We start from the raw sequence: 15254 nt of genomic DNA on the forward strand, positions 1-15254 counted from the left end.
CTGTTCGTACTGCGGTGAAACAGACACTTCAAACAAATAATAAATTATCATCATCTTTCTTAATAGTAGAGTTGTTAACAAAATATAGAGGTAATCTTCCACGCCTACTTGCCAGGGTGTGATTAAAATTTATTATTACTATGAGGCCACTATAAAGAGCAAATACATTTGTGAGATGGGTTGAACAAAATTTAAGTTCAAAACATTATAAATTCTTATTAAGACAGAATACTACTGTCAGATACACTGACGTAACAAAAACTAAACTGAGCAGAAGGGATTTTGTATACACTAAAAGCTACTCCATCTTGATTTTCAACCTCACAAAGAAACAAGAAAAATAAACTAAAAAAAAAAAAAATCATTTGCTTCACAGAGGCTAATCCTGCATTCAGCAGCTTACAAGGACTGTATGGACAATGCCACCCATGTGCTCTCACCAGGTTGTCCAGCATCCGCATGAGCGCTTCAAATTCTTGCTCCCCAACTTTCCATTTTTGTTGCGAAGCCATATTAACTCCACCTCCTCCGGTTGCTGCCACAGCATGTGTGGAAGGCTTGAACTTCTGCAGATCCAGTAGTAGGAGATTGTCTATCCCACCTGCTCCAGCTAATGCATGAACCTAGAGACATCAAGGAGTGCATTCCATTTGTGGAAAAGCTTTTGGATTCTCTTTATTTCTGAATTCACAGGAGAAACACTTAAACACATGCTGCAGTTATTTCTCATGCTGTTTTTTTCCTGTGTTAAAATGTATTAAATATATAGCAAGTGATTCTTATGGAAAGAATGATAATATCTGCTAATAATTGCACTTTAAAGGGATAGACTCAAACACTAGCTTTCAAGAGTACCTTAAAAACGTCTTTCTACATCACCAGACAAAAAATTTTTCATTTTTATATACATTTCAAAATGAATGAGTGATTGAACTCAAAATGAATGGCAGGTGAGGGAGGAGAGGAAAGGAGTGGGAGACTGCCATTTGCACCTCCAAACACCTACTTGGGAGGACAGGATCACAGGGGTACTAGTAAGAGCAAAGTGATGAAATTTCTGGGGATGGGTTTAGGAGTTATGAAGGGCAAGGACGCTTTCGGCGGTCCCTCCCCACAGGTTATATACAGATAATACCTAGATACCTAGAGTAGGTAGCTAAAGTTAGCCAAAACAGAAACAACCCATTTTGGGACTCAAGTCATTTTTAAATATGCTACCCTCTACCATTGCTCCAAAGGCCTTTTGTTTATCTAATTTTACAGATCTTTGCGATCACAGGGAGAAGTTTCTTTCCTTGTCACAACATTCAGCTTTGATACATGAGCTGGATGTCGAGAGATCTTAAGTCACACTTCCAGATGCAGTGAGTACCACCGAATCTTATCATCTAACAGATCCCCTGCCTGAAGCTCACTCTTCACAGCACTCTACAAAACCTGTACCCTTCAGAGTGTAACACCACCGGTACTCACTCTAGGAAGAATGATACAGTATTTGTGCTGTTCCTTCTATGTTTTCTCGATTACTCCAATTTCCCTGACTTTGATCTGGTATATTATTACTGGATTCCACAATCCCAAATATTTTGTAATATTAGAGATCTTCCATCTGGGATATAATCTATAACTTAGCAACACAAGCATTTGAAATTAAATACAGATAAATTCTCTCTCACCTGTGTTTCACAGGCCAGTTGCACATTGAAAATATAGTGGAATGCTTCTTCCAGTGTCTCTCCTAGTGCTACCACACCATGGTTTCTCAAGACTAATACCTAGTAAATGAAGACACTAATGTTAAATGGTAGAAACTGGCGCAGTACATGAAAATTGTTTATGAAGAGCGTGAGTGGGGCTGAATACCTTGCAACTCGGTCCAAGAACTTTCTGAAGCTGAATTCTCTCTTCTTGCTCATCAAGAGATCCCTGGTAGTTGTAATAAGCAACATCTCCCAGAATCAGAGCTTCTTGTGATATGGGAAGGATGCCACACTTCATAGATGAAACCTGTTTCAAGAAAATGAAGTACTGATAATTAGAAAAGAATGACATTCTCAACCACCCAAGCCTTAGCAGGCTGTACGTTGTATCTTTGCCAGGAGAGAGACAAACTCTCACTAGTGAAAGCTAAGAAACAATATATTTTTTTCCCGAGTCTAATTTGCAATAGGGTGACAGAGCTGCTGCCACCCAACCTAGGGACAGATTCATTATAAGAACACATAAATTATCCCAACTAAGTTAATTTTTGTGAATTTTATCCGTGTTTAATTCTCAGTATAAGCCTACTTAATGATTTTGCCTTCTTTCCCACATTTATAACTTCAAAAAGCTAATATAAAAGCCATTCCTTTTTTTGTCTGTAGTCAAGGAATGCACATATATGCATTTAATGTAAAATAATAAGATTTTATCTATTTATCTCAAACCAATTCTTTCAAGTCTCCTTACAGTTTTATCATTGTTATATAGACCATTTTAAACTTGTATGTTAACTATGACTTTTTAATAGTGAGGTAAATCCAAACTGAACATATAACTACTAATTAAGCCACTTAAAAATGGAGCTGCATAATGCAAATGATGATGTATACAGCACATTGTATGGCCTAAGATGCTATAAATTAAGCCTGTGTAAACTATATACTCTACAGCTGCCTCAACCTGAGTACAACTGTATCTGAGCATCAGTTTGTTCCTATCCATTTCACTGTGGTGGCCCAGCCTCCTACTCTGCTTATTTGACAACGTCACACCTTTTTTTACTAGTATAGAGTCAATGTTAAAAAAACAACCAACCAACCAACCTGCTGTGAGCAAGGATTCAGATTCAGAGAGATGATCTAAGTTCATAAGGCAAACCTGTTTTCTTTTACTCTCTATGCTAGACAGAAGAAGACTTACAGCTGCTGTTGCCGGGGTATGTATGTGTATCACACATCTGACGTCAGGGCGCGTGGAGTAGATGGCCACGTGTGGACTGAATCCTGCATTGTCAATACTTAGAGTCGTACTTCCCTGGTCAACTACATCTCCTAGGATGTTTACCTTAACCTGAAAAAGTCAAACAAAGGAACAATATTCAAAAAGTTTGTGACAACTGCCATTATCTGCAAACTACCCTCCCTTGGTGCCAAGTTTCCCCCAACATGTTTAGGGCTCAGAGCATGAAAAAAAAGTAGGAGAGCAGCCATGAATCTGCGTCTCAATAAACCATCCTGCTGTTCTAGCCCTTCATATTTATTGGAAGTCCAGCCATGGAATAAGTAAAAATAAGTCCCTAATACAACATATATTCCTCTTTGGTCTAGCTGACCTTTCCTTGTTGCTGACTTACAAAAATGAACTTTGTTAACATTTCCTACATTTTAAATAAGAAGAAAATTCAGTCTCTGAGAAATTTCCAATAAGAAAATTAAATGCATAGGGAATTTTCACTTTCATGGGAACATTAAAATAATAATTCCAGGATCAACAAAAAACAACAGCAAGGTCACATGAGGCCTTATTCTCATGTTTGTATTTTGGTTCCGTGTTCACTGGTGTAATGCGATCACTCTCAATTTGCTACCCCTTCCAGCTGGATGTAGTTTCTTTACAGATACGTACTGACATGAAGAACATATGGCAGGTTCTGCACCAAAAGATGCATGATTTAGCAGCTCCTATTGCCTAAGTGCCAATCTGTAACTTCACCCAGCTCTTTTGTTAGGCCTGGGGAAGATTATTCAAGTTTATTTCCCCACTTGTAAAGATAAGAGCTGATTCTGCTAACACGACTCCTACAGAGTCATTTCATATGTATTAGCATACTGTCAGGTTATAAAAGGTTGCTGTTACACTGTGGCTATTTGATGAGCTGCAGCAGACAGGAAAACAAAACTTTGCTGCTCCACATTGAAGCTGAAGACAAAGCAACAGAAAGCAAAACTGAACCCCAAAAGAAATGCTGAGGACAAAGGATGCTAGTATCGAAATAGTTAATGAGCATTTAATCTGCTGGGTAAACATTAAAAAACAAATAACAGCATGATTATAGTTCAGAAGTCCATTTTAACAGCCACAAAAGTCTTTCAGAAAACAGGTTGAGCCTTGGTGGTTATTGCAGCAGGTGAATCACGTACCAAATTAGAAGCTGAGGCTTCAGAAAAGGACAGACCTCTTGGAATGATTAGAATATGGTCATGTTCTTTGCTTACTCTTACCTGCAAAGGAGGAAGAAAATGGATTACTGATCTATTTTTGAATTTATATTATTCAGAGGGAAAATTAATTTGAATGACTAGGTAAGACTCCAAATAAAAATTTTTATTCTCTAAAATACTTACTGTGATATAGGCATTTGGCAAATGTGCCCACCCGAACAAGTCAGCTAATCTATATAAACTGGCTAACTTGCAACGAGTAAGTTTTTCTCCCTTAACAAATGAGGAGGTATCTATCCCAGGGAGATCATTGATGGGTGTAATCATTCCATGGCCTGAAAAACAGATAAAAAAAGATGATGGCCAGTCAGACAATTAAATAACTTCTAGGTATGCTATGATCTTCCATAAGCAGTGTATTTAGATTGTTAGCATAGCAGTACCAGCAATTATGAGACTGGAACTGCACTGCTAGGATTTCCAAGGTCTTTACTGAAACTGCTGTTTAGGACAGCAGGAACCATACCCCAAATTTAAGTCTTCATCTCTCTTTCAAAACATGAGAGAAGGAAAATACAAGTTTCCTTTGACGTACCACTTGAACTGTGAGCTCCCTCCTGATTCAAGATGCTATATAGGACTGGAACTGCGCTTTAAGATATTTGCCACTAATGAAGTATTTTTACATGTTTGAAAATTACAGGAAAACACATTCCTCTGGACTGTTGGGATGACACCAGTGTAAGTAATCTGAAGTCTCAATCTGAGCACTTTAATTTAGTTGTAATGAAGAAATTAGGATTAGTGCAAGAGTTCTCAAACTGCGGGAGAGAAGAGATCACCTCTTAACAGAGAAAGCACAAAGATCAATTTCGCTCTTTGACTTGTGACTACACAAACGTATGCTTCTCCCCCTCTCGAATGCATGATATCCTCTTGAGAGCTACAGCCTTTGCTTATAGGGAGAGTTAAGACCAAAAGAGGTAAAAGTCATTTTGGTTTTCAACAAAAAAAGTATGCACTTTGAGATTAGTCATCCTGTCAGAGTCCCTTGGCAAACGCAGTAGAGACAACAGTTGGACCCACAGTCTCCCTGCCCAGCCAGAGACCCGGAGATAAGATTATTTGGGCTCTCTGTTGTTCTCTTCTTCCACTTGTTTTGTTAAATGAGCTCTGAAGAGCCAGTTTGATACCAGTTCTCAAAAGACGCTGAATGCTGACAGCTGCCACTGTACTTCAGGCTTGTAAGCTCCCATATGATGTCCACCCACAGAACTTAAACTGACTTTAACGTTTCAGTGCTTTACGACTTGGAAAGAAAAACTTAGGTGTTAACTAAAAGATCCTAATGACATCTTTGTAACTAGAGTGCATACTACAAGCTGGTTTTAACTGTGGGAGCTGTTTGTGTAACAATTCAGTTTGCCAGGCTATATCCCCCGCCTCGTTTTTTAAAAATAATAATTTATATGCAAGAGTAGAAAAAGAAACAATCTAAATTGTTATGTATTTCACATCTCAGTTTATGCTCATGTTAGACTGCTAATAGTAACAGGGTGCAGCATTTTGTTCCCCATCTCAGTTAAACTTTTATTAGAAGATTATAGAATAACTGAATGCAAGGATTCCAAACATTTTGGATATCATTATATAAATCAAAGAGTTTGAGAGAAAGACCCTTAAAAAGGAAAGTTAAGGCCACCATCTGTACTACTTCACAAGCAAAGCAAGCTCTGACACAACTTTTATTCAAAGAAAGAGGAAATCCCAGCATCGCTAAGCCCTGGTGAAAATAAAAAAAATAAAAAAAATTAAAAAAAGAGAGAGAAAAAATGTAATTATATGCGTAATTCACTTACTTAGTGAAGATGAGGAAAAACCTGCAAAAGAGCTTGCTGTAATGTATTCAGCAATCTGCTGTAATGCAAGCAGTCCAGTGGGGTTATTGCCCTTCTTCATCTGTTCTTGAATTAGGCATTCCAGATCTTCTCTAAAAGCCTGTAGAAACATTTGAGAATCATCAAGGAAACCTGGCTTTGATAGAAATGAGATTATTATAGGTGGGGCTGGTAGCTTTGCCTATTATTAATGCTACACGACACTTCCCCTTAGACCTTGTTTTTAGCTGCTTATGACTTTGTCAGACTTCAACCATTTGACCTAAACTTTGTATGGTAAGTATTGGCAATTTTGGGGGCAGGAGGAAGGAGTTTGGTCATAGAGTATTAACTATTTCCCAGAACAAAACAAGATAAAATGTATTTTTGTAAATGCTAACAAAAAACCATTTTAATCAATAATTAAAGAGTTCTCCATATTTTGGAAGAGGTAGTTGAAATTCAATCAGGATGTGTTGCTTTTAGTGCTGGATATTTTTTAATTCTGTAATCACTCTGAAAATCCATCCAAATTTGATTAAGTTATAAACAACTGGAAAACTGGAGCTCATCCATCCCTAAGTAGTATCACAGACATGCAAAAACTAGAGAAACGCCACGATGTCATCTCCTCTCTATGTCTTTCCTTCTCTCAAAGGGAAAAAACCTTCCCTCTTCTCCTGTATAAAATGTCTGCAACGCCAAGAGATAAACTCTTGCAGAACATATAATGAAATAGGTTTTCACAGTGTCAAATATAATATACTATGCACTGTGGACAAAACTTGTCCCTTCCAGATGACAGATTAACCACTACCCACCACAAACATCTGTCCTAGGACTACCTCAGTCTTGACATTTCTAGACTAAGTAAATCCTGTTCCTTCAAACTTCCCTTATAGGTTATATTTTCTAAGCCTCTCATTATTTCTTGGCAGCATCTTCCAGCTTTTGACTGAACCAGCAGTACGCAAAGCTGCACACAACACGAGCTGAGGTGTATTGCGAATGCTCTTGCTGGTTCATTCCAGAAAGACATTTGGTGCCTTTACCACACAGCTGACTCCTATTATAACTCCAGGCTATTCCCTGTATGTAACTGCTCCTTTCAGTTTGCCTTCCTTAGTAGAGTACTTGCTCCCAATTAAAAAATGAAATAGTTCTGTATGACAAATGTAATTTCTTCACTGAATTTTAATTCAGTCCTCCAAAACACCCACTTTGTTGGGTAAAATCCACTGATCTCATGACACAGTCTGTTCACCAACAGTTTTGACTCTAAAAGAGACTACCAGACCCCACAAAAACATCCTTGAGACTCTACTTGATATGGCCTCTGAGTTGGGCAGCTAAACATCCATAACTACACCTTTATTTCCAAGTTTTCAGACACCCGTGCTCTTCCTTAAAGTAATTTTGTCAGGATCATGTGTACCTGCGAGTTGCCAGATTTCCGTAAGTAAAGCCTCTAAGAATTCACGTGGACTGACTACGCAGAGATCTGTTACGTGGATCTCTTGGTGCAGACCAGACTATGCATGCAGCATCCCCCAGACAGCTGAACAACCTCCTGCCAGCCTGAAGATACACAGGCAAAGTCAGTTTTTTCTCTTTAGTGGCTGCTGTAGGGAAGATCTGTGCAGCAGGGGAAGGGAGCAGATGTGGAAAAAGGAAGGAAGAAACAAGGAACGGAGTGAGGAAAGGAACCTGTCTGGGAGAAAAGAAGTGGAGGTATGTGAAGTGGATCAGCACTGGGAGTCCATAAGGGAAACTGATGGGAGGCAATTGCCAGAAAGGCAAACAAGGATTTGTGGAAAACCGCAAGTGGTGGGAGAAAATACCCCGACTCTCTTCCTTTGTCCATCTGTAGATGACTGTGAAACCCACTCCCTCTCAATGTGATTCAGCTCTGAGGATGGCCATCATCATCATGACTCCGTGTGTTCCAACGGCAATGTGGGCACCACCCTTACTGGCAAAATAACGAGCACTGTCCCCAGTCTGGAACCCAAACATGGCTGCAAGCCCGGACTGCTGGAAGTCAGACACACAAATGTTGTTTCTTTGCCCCTCTTGCACACAGATAATAATCTTTAAGCATACCACAGTCGTCTTGTCCCCGTGCCTCATTTGGCATACAGTGGCTAGTTCTCACTAGAAAAGAAATTCAGTACTTTTTCCACTTCTCACGGCTCAGCATGTGGCCCTGTGCCCTTTGTGCACGCTACTCATACTCTGTTCAGATGACAATTATTATTTATCTGACAAAATTTTCTCTGGGCAGATAATTACTGTAAATCCAAATACTTCACAAGCATTAACTTACTAATGCCCAAAACATGTCTTTAAGGTGCATCAGGGCCCTGTCATCGTTTCCACAGAACAGCAATGTGGAGGTTGAGTTCAGATGTTTCCACCCATTTGGGACATTCATTTTGAGAGGCCCAGAGCCCCCTTTGCAGAGTACTGGGGCAGTAAGTAGCTTCTTACATACTCCAAGCACAATGCCCAGTGACTATTCAAGTGCAGCACAGGGTGTTTAATGAGAGATACACAGAAAAATCACAATCTGAAAATCCAGGAAATTGATGATTCATCATCACTGAGAGCCCAGATTAAATGCTTGAGGTTGGTTAGTACCTAAATCTGGGCATCTCTCACTACAACCAAAGTGGTTCTGAATGAAGTTCAGATGCACATGATTTATACAATCCCCTGTAGAAGACATAAGGATTTTTCACGTAACTAGAAGAAAGCATTTTGGTGGTCAAACAGTTCACAAGTGCATAGAAAAATGAGCCAAGTTCCAAACCTTATGTTCTACCAACCTGTTTGAAAGTCTGGGAGATGTAAGATAACAACAGAGGTACATCCTTGGCCCTTTGCACATCATATCCCTCACATTACAGAATGCTTCCCCCCCGCCCTAAAAACCCCTCAAACACATGAAACAGACGTTCAAGCACCAGCCATCCCAGCACCAGCTCAGTTTTCCGCTAATGGTTCACCATGAGGCTATGGTTTTACAGCACTTTCTCCTTCTGTTACCATGATCTATTAAAATTGCAGAGACAACGACTGGCCAATATAGTTCATCAACAAACTCTACTAACACTTACTTCCAAATTCTGTCATTCCAAGATATTAAATTACTTCTCAAATATTCCTGAAAGAGGCCCCCTGCAAGAAAGCTCTGCCATTTCACACTCTGCAAGGCTGAACTGCTCTTCCACTCTTGTTTACAATCTGTATATAAGGAAACAGCACATTTGTAGTCTCCTGGGGGCCATGTGGAAGACAGAATTCATGAAATTTATGGAAGTATTTCCTTGGGAGGAGATGGAGAAAAACGGTTATCTCTACAACATTAAATCACTCTCACTTCAATTCAACAAGGACTATAAAAAGGATCTGCAAAAACATTCACAATAATCTCTTATTAGTCATATTCAGACTTTTTTTTTTTAAACCTGTACGAGTAATGTTACTTGTACAGGTGAAAAAAGGTAGTGTAATACATTTTAGGCAATTTTTGACAGAAAGAGTTTTTGGTTTATTTCTTATTGTATTTTTAATTCTTCTGCTTTCTGATCATGCTGTTTTTATTGTTCTGAGCTTAGTTTTGCTCTCTGATGCTAACAGTAGTTTATTATATACTTGCTAAGGCTACTACAAATGCAGATTTAGTGTTGTACCAACAATTTTCTTAAACCAAACAACAAGCTTTCCTTAAAAATTACTTCAGAAATAACAAAAGATAGGAAAGAGCCAGGGCAAGCAGCAAATATGGCAGTTTGGGATGAGCTGTAAAACAGAGGTGAGGATATGGATGAAGTGCATAAAATACGCAATTTATCCACGTGCCAGTGCGCAACAATGTTTTCTAGCAGACTGCAGCCTTCAGTGTGTCATGCACATGACTCACGCGCATTCCTCCATACATATTTATGAATATTTCAATACTTTTTCTTCACTGCTACAGACCTTTAAAACTCAGACCTGTATGTCCTTAGATAACCATCCCACATGTGCTAATACAACCTTCCTCCATTCCTGATGGGCTCACGTGAAGGGCATCACCTACTTCTGGACAACAATTTACCTTAAATATTAGCCATTACATGAATTATTTGTATAGGAGCTTTCACTGTACAGCATTGTTTTTTGTAAAACCACTACCATGCAGGGTTCCGATTTTGGGATGGGATCTGACCCATTCAGCAGCAGGAATCTGCTTCTGAAAAACCTAACTGCAGCCTGGAAACCAAGCAGTTTGGTTTTGCGTTAATTCACAAGACTGCAGTATATACATAGCATTACACTGCAACTGCCCATAAGTGACCAAGTAAAAGTCACGCTTGAGAGAGATGTTTTCAAAAAGATGACAAAGACTCTGCTCTGGCACAAAGCAGATATTTTTCAAGCAGAAAGGTCACTAGTAATTTCAGATGTAGTATTTGACAAGAAAATGCTGACAAAAAAAAAAGCCGTACTGTCAGATGAATGAAAAATTATGTTATTCAGCTGTATGCTCAGCATTGCTCAATAAAGTTTCAGCTCTGGGATTTAAACAGCTCTTTGGGTACATGTGTTTTTGGTTTTTCATATTCTTTTAAAACACAAACTTTAGACATACGATGATACAGTAAGAACAGAGACTTTTTACAGTGGGGTACCGAGTCCCAAAGCGAGAAGCAGAGCACCTCATGGCTGCTACCCATCAACACAGTTGCCCCATCAACACAGCTGCACCACTTCTGGACCCGGCCACCCTGCCTGTGCCTGCACCAGTGCTACAGCAAAGCTGCTGCCTGGATAACCGACGCCACCGTAGCTGAGAATTGTTTCCTGTTTGCACAAGCATCCTTCTGCCTTCAGAGAGTTCACCTCCCCGGCCAAGCACCAGTGTCCCCCATTGTTTGTGCCGGAACAGCACTTCAAGCATCCTGCTGAAAGTTTGCATAGAAAACAGCCCGTGGTATGAAAACTGGGCCCATGGCAGCTATTGGTAAGGAGGTAGAGAAACATGTCAGACAAGATGCACAACTAGAAGGATGCTGAGTAGAACTTTTATTCACCTGGCAGCAGACAGACACCTAAGCGAATATCCTGACCTCAGTATGCAGCAGGCTGCAAACTCCCCTTTGACTACTTTGGACTGAGCTTGTTCTCTTCAAAACTGCAGTGAGCTGAAGTACACTAAGTTAGGCCAGAAGAAAACACAGTTTTGCATTTACATCATGAACCAAAGCATCCCCTGCACGGCCAAGCCCGCCAGCTGCTGACCTGACTGCCCTGAGCTGGTGGTACCTGGCCGCTCCACCTCCATCTCATCCACATTCTGAATGGCCACTCCATTACCTGCACTGAGACATGAATTTCCCCACAACTCACCAGTAAAAACATACAGGGCAGCTCAGCCTGTCCCTAAAACTGTTTCTAGAACTTCACTGTTTCTAAGCTTTCTAACTATTTCTAAACCTCCAGCCAGCTCTTTTACACCAGCTTAGCCAGCCTTACATTGTACTGCAGCCTGCAGAACAGAACTTGATAGAGTCATTAGCTGCATGATTAGGTCAACGTCTTTCTAATATTACAAAATTACTTCTCCAGAAATATTTGCAATCATCTTTCAAATGCTCATCACAAACTCAAGCAGTTTACATGCAAAAATCTCTAAACGTAGAGCTGCAAGGGCTCTCTGAAACTCAAGAGTGAAGTTACAAGCCTCAGTTCTGACTCATTTACTTCCATTTTCATTCAGAAGGAAGTCTAAGTGTGAGCTGACAGCATAAATTGGGGCTTTTAAGAATCAAAGCAACATTTGCATGTACCAGTTGACAACTGGTATTTTTCAGTCCACACAAGCAGCAAAACTAGAATAACTAACTTATTAGAATAACCTATTTTACATGAATACACCTCTATATGTAGCACAGAATATCAGGGTTGCTAGAAAATGATGGTATTAATCTCTTCATCTTGGTAGGCAGCTCTTTGAGGATGTTAAGAAGTATGCAGGCTCATAAGTATTTTGACTATCTTTCTATGCTGTTTCTTGTTTGTTGACCACTGATTTCTCCACGTACTCCTTATCCACTCAAAAGAATTAGAAATAAAATAACAAGAAAAAAATTTTCACTGTAAATAGAGAAAACAATGGTATACAGGTCACCTACAAATACTCCACACCATTGCAAACCTTTAAGAGGAGAAAGCATGAGCTCACATCAGGACTAATTACAGTAAGGTCCAAACAGTTTGTCAATCCACAGGAAAGTAGACAGAAAACATGAGGTCTCTATGTTTAATAGCAGCACTGCTGTTAGCCTAAGAGCTGCAGAACAACACAAGAAACCCCTTTACCCATTTTCACTTTTGCCCTTTTTTGATCAGTTTATATACCTTAAATCCATTTTTAAAAAGGGTCTAATTCAACTCGTCTACATATAAATGTGCCCACAAAAAGTCTCTAAGCCAAATCACCACCACTGAAGAAAAGTTTCAAAAACTTAACTGATATTTTGTCCTTGAGAGCGAAGAGACGTTAATTTTAAGTCCTGTGCTGTAAACGCAGCTGCCTACGGAGAGGAAGACCTTCACTGAAACAGCCAATGTGGCTTCGTAACAGGCTGGTTTAGATACAAACAACGGGTGCCCTAAGTGGAAAAGGGTGGAGCTGGCCACAAAAAAAACCGCCAGTGAGTTAAGGCTGGCGGGGAGAAGATAAGTCACAGAAAGTGTTTGTTAACACCGTGAAAGAAAAAAAAACAGGGAGCTTCTGCATTAAGACAGAAAGAAATAGACACTGTATTAAATATGGGGAATTAGGTAAAGTTATAATAAGCTCTTCACTTGCAGTGAAGCGTGTGGGTATCTGGGCTGGATTCAGTGACTCGATTGACAGCAAGCTGGTCCCATACAGGGCTCAGCCTGTGCCAGTTTTTCCAGCTCCTCTAACCTGGTACACACCAGCCTTCCTCTCCGTGAGCTGAAGCTGTGTTTCCTCCTGCGATAAGCAGCCTCAAGATACCCTATGATTAAAGCAAAACCTGAAGCACTGAACTCCTTTGCAAAGCCCAGCTTCAGCACAACCAGCTCCCGAAGTCCCAGCACCAGCAATCCCCACGCTCACACAACTGCTGCTGGGAATGTGGGGTCTGCGTCCCTCCTTCATGTTTTCTTGTGGAGTAAAGCCATGCTATGCATCTTGCTAGACGGAATATAACCACTGAAATTTCAAATGGTAGAAGAAGTCGTATTTCAGTTTGTCAGGGGTCTTACGTATTTCTGAGCATAATTAACTGTTTTTTCAGTAAGCGCAGAAGTAGGGAGGGTGGGAGCCCCCAGGACAGACTACGGGCAGAGCTCTTGCAGGGCATTCTGGATGCATGTGCTCCTGCAGCCAGGGAGGAAAGTCATCAGGCATGACTTTCCAGGCACTGTTAAGAGCTTGTACTAAACTAAAAGATTATTTAACAGCAAAAAAAAAACAAAAACCAAGACTTAAAAAAGAATACAGCTAAGTAAGTCCTTTTAATTGTTATTCATTACTTGTACTGCAATGGAAACCCCTCTTGCTGCTCTCACCAGACCAACTCTTGATGCCTTCATCGGACAGAATTTACAAGGCTAGTGAATGAAAGAAAAATGGTGGATTTCTTTACAATGCATTTTATTTTCTATCTCCCTATCACTTTCCTACAGAATTAATTCAGAGAATTATTTGCAATGAATAACTTCAAATACATAAAGGACCATAGGAAAGTTATCAGGCAAAGGAGAATGGATCCGATTGTTGAATGATTTGAATAATTTAAAGAACCTGGTGCCAAAAGCACAACAGGATCTGCAGACAGTCTCCGAAATGACAAAAACCCAAACCCAAACAGTTCAACAACCAGCAGGAAGATTAGAAATACGTATGGGGGAACAACAACAAAAAATAATTAAATTTGGAAACTGTTGGCATTAATATCTAATGAAAACAACAGTTCAAACTCAATGGAAAGCAGCAATATGGAAATAAGAAAGGAGTTAATGGTAACTTTCATTTTTAACATAAAAAAGCAGGGAACAGCACAAAACCCTCAAGCGCTCTTGCTGTGCTGGTATGCATCAGAACACGGATATGAACTGACCCTGCACCATCGCAGCTACAGAAATGGAATTACGGCAATGGGATTACTTGGTTTTTCTCATAGAGATCTAGTGGCTGGCCTTGAATTAACACAGCACTACCCTGAGCACACATCCCCCCTCACTTAAAACACTGAACTTGCCCGGCCTGCCCCAGGCTCAGTGGGATATTGTCATGGCTCAGAGGGGATCTTGAAGGGATTTTTAAGAGACCTTTTCCAAAGTGTCTTAAATGATGTGCCAAGTTGAGCTCATCTCCCCTGTGAATGAAATGTTCACAGGTCGTATGACGAAAGCATGCCATGAAAAAAGCCTTTGTGATGAGAGGAGGGTCATGACTCCCTTGAAGAAGTCATGAAGATGTCAGAGAAGACGGAAGCCAGAGGAGGGAGCTGCAATGCGAGAGGCCTGCCCAGTGAGGAGGTCCCCAGGGGATATATGAGGTTGCAAGCCCTTCCTGGCCAAAGGGTGATGCTCCTGAAGGATCTGAAAGGCTTTTGAACTTGTGGGGAAAGAGCAGTGGAAGCTGAAACATGCGAGGAACTGAAAGGACTTTGATATTTTAAGAAAATAAACTGCCCCAAAAGGGAAAATACTGCATGTTCACTCAATACAAAATAAAGTAAGCTAGACAATTGCAAAAGCTGGGGAAAAAAATAAATCAAACCATCCTTCATCTCTGTCCTGGTGGTTTGAAAATAACGTAGCCAGAAAAAAAAATTCAAGTGTGGGTGGGTTTGCTTGTTTTTGAGAAGAAAAATCTGCCTGCATGCTAAGGCAGACCTCTGAATAGAGGAGTTGCTAAGCAGGACTGTTATCTCCCCACTTTTTTGGGCAAGACCAGCCGCCGGCGTGGGAGGCAGAGGCGTGTGTGCATGTAAAAGGCAGGAAGGAAGAGAGGCACGGGAGAGAAGTACATTTTTAACCTCAGCATAAAAAACCCCCTGACTTTGCAATCCAGATGGCTAGACCTGAACTAGTGCCCTCATGTAATGGCACCGCTGAGCCAGAATCGCCCCGAACGCCCTGCAGAGCCACATGGATCGTGCGTGCGCTCTCTACATCCAACGTGAAATTAAAGCAAAGCATGATG

At 40.4% G+C, this 15254-nt stretch overlaps 1 protein-coding gene across 8 annotated transcripts in view; it reads right to left on the reverse strand.

The window, feature by feature from the left end:
• ADD3 (adducin 3) overlaps positions 1–15254 on the reverse strand; it is a 101089-nt gene that overhangs the window by 7915 nt on the left and 77920 nt on the right. For all 8 annotated transcript variants that reach the window (XM_063337634.1, XM_063337639.1, XM_063337631.1 and 5 more), the window contains 7 exons: positions 6005–6143; positions 4329–4480; positions 4125–4205; positions 2905–3054; positions 1864–2007; positions 1677–1775; positions 441–623 (listed from right to left, as the gene is read on the reverse strand). In XM_063337634.1, the coding sequence (XP_063193704.1) occupies positions 441–623; positions 1677–1775; positions 1864–2007; positions 2905–3054; positions 4125–4205; positions 4329–4480; positions 6005–6143 (948 nt within the window). The remainder of the gene's footprint in view (positions 1–440; positions 624–1676; positions 1776–1863; positions 2008–2904; positions 3055–4124; positions 4206–4328; positions 4481–6004; positions 6144–15254) is intronic.

The sequence above is a fragment of the Chroicocephalus ridibundus genome, chromosome 6 (genome assembly GCF_963924245.1).
Source record: "Chroicocephalus ridibundus chromosome 6, bChrRid1.1, whole genome shotgun sequence".
NCBI classification, from domain to species: domain Eukaryota; kingdom Metazoa; phylum Chordata; class Aves; order Charadriiformes; family Laridae; genus Chroicocephalus; species Chroicocephalus ridibundus.